The sequence below is a fragment of the Sorghum bicolor genome, chromosome 2 (assembly GCF_000003195.3).
Source record: "Sorghum bicolor cultivar BTx623 chromosome 2, Sorghum_bicolor_NCBIv3, whole genome shotgun sequence".
Taxonomy (NCBI): Eukaryota; Viridiplantae; Streptophyta; class Magnoliopsida; order Poales; family Poaceae; genus Sorghum; species Sorghum bicolor.
Genome location: NC_012871.2, coordinates 5,123,459 through 5,128,312, shown reverse-complemented (window position 1 = coordinate 5,128,312; position 4,854 = coordinate 5,123,459). Strand labels below are relative to the sequence as shown.

The following is a 4,854-nucleotide window of genomic DNA, read 5'->3' as shown; positions in this document are numbered from 1 at the left end:
TGCTCTCACATAGACAGCAAATTAGGCTCATCCTGGCCCAGCCCGAGCCTGCTGGATTTTGGTCCACTCATATACCTTAGTGGACAGGGCATGAGCACATATCTCACAGCCAGATTTTTTTTCTCAGTCTAAGTCCAGCCTAAAATATTTATTTTAACTATTTTGCATTATAAACTCTGCGGACGGCCCACTCAGGCTCGTGCCTGGCCAGAAAAAACAGGCCGACTGACCCAATGAGATGGTCATGAGCGGGATTATTTCAACTCAGGTGTTTTTTTGGCCTGGCATGAACCCGATCCAGCCCACAAAATGCTCAGTTCTACCATCACTGGACCTTTAGTTGTTTTTAAATTATTGGCAAAATTCAGAGTGTTAGAAGACTCAGTAGTGCTAGCATATATAGTTTCATTGCTCGGTGGTGATATGCATGCATAATCACTGCGATTGCCCTCAGCCAAAACCAATTCCTGCAGTGAAGGTGGGTTTTAGACCTGACAATTAATGATAGCTGAATCCTTAGTAGCAGTGTGTAACGATATTACAGTGCAGATAACATTTTTATCTCAATTTGATATTGGACTGTAAAGTTATCAAGCAAGCATGTCCTTGGTGAGGGATCCAACTTTATGTTTATAGCCTTCCAGTGATGATTGATTGTTAAATCATTTAAGAGTAAAATACACTGGCGGCCCTTTAACTTGTCAGCCTGTGCCACTTTGGTCTATGAACTTGCAAACCCGAAAAAGTGACCCCTGAACTTGTCCGTCTGTACCACTTTGGTCCATGAACTTGCAAACGCGAAAGTGCCCCCTAAACTTGTCGACCTGTGCCACCTTGATTCATGAACATGCAAATACGAAAATAACACCAGTTGCATGGCACTGTTCTGCCACGTGGTCGCCTCTGGTAGGCCATGCATGGCACCCAGCTGATGTCAACACCATAAACAGTGCCATGCATTGCCTACCAGAGGCGGCCACGTGGCAAAACAATGTCATACAGCTGGTGTTATTTTCGTATTTGCATGTTCATGGACCAAAGTGGTACAGGTCGACAAGTTTAAGGGGCACTTTTTCGCGTTTGCAAGTTCATGGACCAAAGTGGCACAGACGGACAAGTTCAGGGGTCACTTTTTCGGGTTTGCAAGTTCATGGACCAAAGTGGCACAGGCTAACAAGTTAAAGGGCCGCCAGTGTATTTTACTCATCATTTAATTTGCATGGTATGGCGGACACTGAAGAAGGTCATGCAACTTTGGAACGGGAAAAAAACATTTAAGCAAATAAAATCAAGTACAAGAATTGCAGATATATACTGTAGATTGAGGATGTACGTGTACGTTGTTCTACTGCACGCACGGACGCACTTGTTACTACAACTTCTCATGCACTACAAAGCCTATAAATAAATACCCTGACCAAGCTTCGTCCACAGATTTTTACCACTTGTTTCGCTGACTATACTACCGATTCAACATAACAGATAGACCGCTCGTTAACACTGTGCTTGTGCCTATATATATATTTCGCTTCTCTCCTCTTGCAAACAAGCAGTGCCTATTGACAGTTTACTATTGTCAATGGTAAACTGTGAGACAAACACACACAAAATGAGGGTTCTTGTGGAGAAGCTGCTACTCTCGTTGTTTTTGGTAGCATTCTATCAAGGTTGGTTGACAGTCAGTTGTAGTTGATATCTCGATCCGTCTGCGGCCGGATATTGTTTCTCAGCAGTGTCACAAAATTTGGTGTTCCGATCCACTCTTGCTTCAACTGTACATGCATGCATTATATTATTTCCTGGAGTAACTTGCTGATCTCCATCTCTTTGTCTTAATTTGGTGCAGGGTGCATGGTCTTGTCTGTAGAATATGATCACACGGCAAGCATCGAGGCAAGTTTTGTCCAGAGATAATCCGGCCATGCACTAAGCTCTTAATTTCTCCCACTTTACCCCTCGTTATGGATTCTTCTACGCATCGATCTATACAGGTTATCTTGGCATTTTCGTGTAATAATAATATTTGGCAAGAATTAAATGAAAATCAGTTAAACCGATCGTGCTTATGTAGTTTCTATCAATAATATATGTGATGTCTTGTGAGGAATTTACAAATAGAGAAAATTCATCATCGGAATCTGTCAAATTCATCAAATGTGTGTGGTCAATAATCCGGCTGCATGCAATGCTATAAATTTGTTTGTTTAAAAACGAAATACTCCCTCCAATCCATTCTTAAATTATAGAAGTCGTCACTCTATATATTTTTCTAGATGCATAGCAAAAGCATAGACATAATATATATCTCGGTGCGTAATAAAAGCATAACTAGAAACAATTCCAAACGGAGGGAGTAGAACAGTGTTTCATGTGTGCTGTAAAGTTTTGCTCGAATCACAATAGAAATATACGTGTACTTCCTCCGGTTCTTATATTTGTGAAATAAATAATCCGCGCGCATGCATGCAGTGCCTTGGCGACCCAATGAAACCCTTGTACAAGGGCGGCATTGTCCAGAACAGCGAGTTCAACAGCGGACTGATGGGGTGGTCGACGTACCGGAACATGAAGGCTGGCGTGAGCAGCTCGGCGTCCGGCAACAAGTTTGCAGTGGTGCATGGGGCGGGAAGCTCCGCCGTGGCCAGCAGTGGCAAGCTCCTACCGTCCCACAGCGTCTACCAGAGAGTCCAGATGCAGGGCGACAGGCACTACTCGCTATCAGGTACGTACGGATCTGAGATGATCGAGACACGCTAGTGCTATTCTACGTCCTAGATGTACACCGCAAGCCAAAACTGAGTAGAAAAAATACTTAGCAGTAATAAACAATGTTCAGTATCATTCATGACTACACCCAGACTGTGAAATACTAAAAAAAAATACTGAAACGCAAGTACTAAATAATACTAAATTTTGTTCAGTACAATAGTTTGGTGTATATATATATGTTTTCTGGTTTGCGCGCCCACACGCACGCACTCCACAGCATGGTTACAGGTGTCGTCGTCGAATGGCACGACGTCGTCGGCCCATGTGAGGGCGATCATCAAGTCCCCTAACGGCGAGCGCGTCATCGCTGGTGCCATCGATGCCAAGTCCGGCTGCTGGAGCATGCTCAAGGGAGGCATGACCTCTGACTCTTCGGGACACGCAGAGATCTACTTCGAGGTAACACGATCAGCCAATACTAGCTAGGTCGTAGCTATCTAGTAGAACACAATCGATATCGATGTTCATCATCCTAGCTAATCATGCATAATAATCGTGCATGCAGAGCCACGCAGCTGTGGACATCTGGGTGGACAGCGTGTCACTGCAGCCCTTCACCTTCGACGAGTGGGACGCCCACGCCCGGCGCTCCGCCGCCAAGTCCCGTCGGCGAACCGTGAAGGTGGTGGTCGCCATGGGCGCCGCCGACGGCAAGCCGATCGCGCACGCCAACGTGAGCATCGAGCTCCTCCGCATGGGTTTCCCGTTCGGCAACGCGGCCACCAAGGAGATCACCGAGCTCCCCGCGTACGAGAAGTGGTTCACCTCGCGCTTCACCGTGGCCACCTTCGAGAACGAGATGAAGTGGTACAGCACGGAGTGGACGCAGAACCACGAGGACTACGGCGTCGCCGACAAGATGCTGAGCCTGATGCAGCGGCACGGCATCAAGGTCCGCGGCCACAACGTGTTCTGGGACGACCAGAACTCGCAGATGAAGTGGGTGATGCCGCTCAGCCTTGCCCAGCTCAAGGCGGCCATCCAGAAGCGCCTCAAGTCCGTCGTCTCCCGCTACGCCGGCAAGGTGATCCACTGGGACGTCGTCAACGAGAACCTCCACTTCAACTTCTTCGAGACCAAGCTAGGCCCCGGCGCGTCGGCGCAGATCTTCCAGCAGGTGGGGCAGCTGGACCGCAACCCGATCCTCTTCATGAACGAGTTCAACACGCTGGAGCAGCCCGGCGACCCCAACCCAACGCCGGCCAAGTACGTGGCGAAGATGACACAGATCCGGAGCTACCCCGGCAATGGCGGACTGAAGCTCGGCGTCGGACTGGAGAGCCACTTCAGCACGCCGAACATCCCGTACATGAGGAGCTCGCTGGACACGCTGGCGAAGCTCAAGCTGCCGATGTGGCTCACCGAGGTGGATGTCGTCAAGGGACCCAACCAGGTGAAGAACCTGGAGCAGGTGCTCAGGGAAGGGTACGGACACCCCGGCGTCAATGGCATCGTCATGTGGGCGGCGTGGCACGCCAAGGGCTGCTACGTCATGTGCCTCACGGACAACAGCTTCAAGAACCTCCCCGTCGGCGACGTCGTCGACAAGCTCATCGCGGAGTGGAAGACGCACCGCGCGTCCGCCACCACCGACCGCGATGGGGCGGTGGAGCTCGATCTGCCCCTAGGCGAGTATAAGTTCACCGTAAGACACCCGTCGCTGAAAGCTGCTGCGGTTCAAACCGTGACCGTCGACGACACTTCGTCGTCGGCGTCGGAGTTCACCATCAACGTCAAGTCCTAGGAGCCATGCATGCTACTATACGCGCAGTACGTCTGGAGGAGATTTAATTAGTTATTAATTAGTTCTTTATTTCTTTCTTTCTGGTGAATAAACAGATGAGAGAGAGGGAGCTAGAGAGGAAGGAAAGGAGACGTGGCATATGCAGTGTGGCCACATTATTAGTAAATTTCTTGCTCGGCGATTTTTGTAAGCTACTATATATGCCACATTACTAGTACAGAAAAGATTTTTTGGGCAGTCAAAATTGGTCTTCAGAGCAGGTATGAAAAACTGCTACCATGTCATGGATTGTAAAGATATAGTGTTTACAGCGTTAGGCATTCAACCGTCCTTGAAAAAAA

General features: G+C 48.4%; 1 protein-coding gene across 1 annotated transcript; it reads left to right on the top strand.

Annotated features, from left to right (window-relative positions):
• LOC8055693 (anti-sigma-I factor RsgI6) lies at positions 1,554 to 4,854 on the top strand. The gene is made up of 5 exons (XM_021454624.1): positions 1,554 to 1,667; positions 1,847 to 1,893; positions 2,470 to 2,722; positions 2,987 to 3,168; positions 3,275 to 4,854. Exons 1-5 carry the CDS (start codon positions 1,580 to 1,582, stop codon positions 4,511 to 4,513), a joined length of 1,809 nt encoding a protein of 602 aa, XP_021310299.1. The 5' UTR covers positions 1,554 to 1,579; the 3' UTR covers positions 4,514 to 4,854.

What these genes read in the sequence shown, in the direction of transcription:
- LOC8055693 (XM_021454624.1), top strand. Translation starts at nt 1,580, where the DNA reads ATGGTAAACTGTGAGACAAACACACACAAAATGAGGGTTCTTGTGGAG. An exon ending in ATCACACGGCAAGCATCGAG is followed by an intron (nt 1,894 to 2,469) that starts GCAAGTTTTGTC and finishes GCATGCATGCAG; the next exon opens with TGCCTTGGCGACCCAATGAA. An exon ending in ACGCAGAGATCTACTTCGAG is followed by an intron (nt 3,169 to 3,274) that starts GTAACACGATCA and finishes TCGTGCATGCAG; the next exon opens with AGCCACGCAGCTGTGGACAT.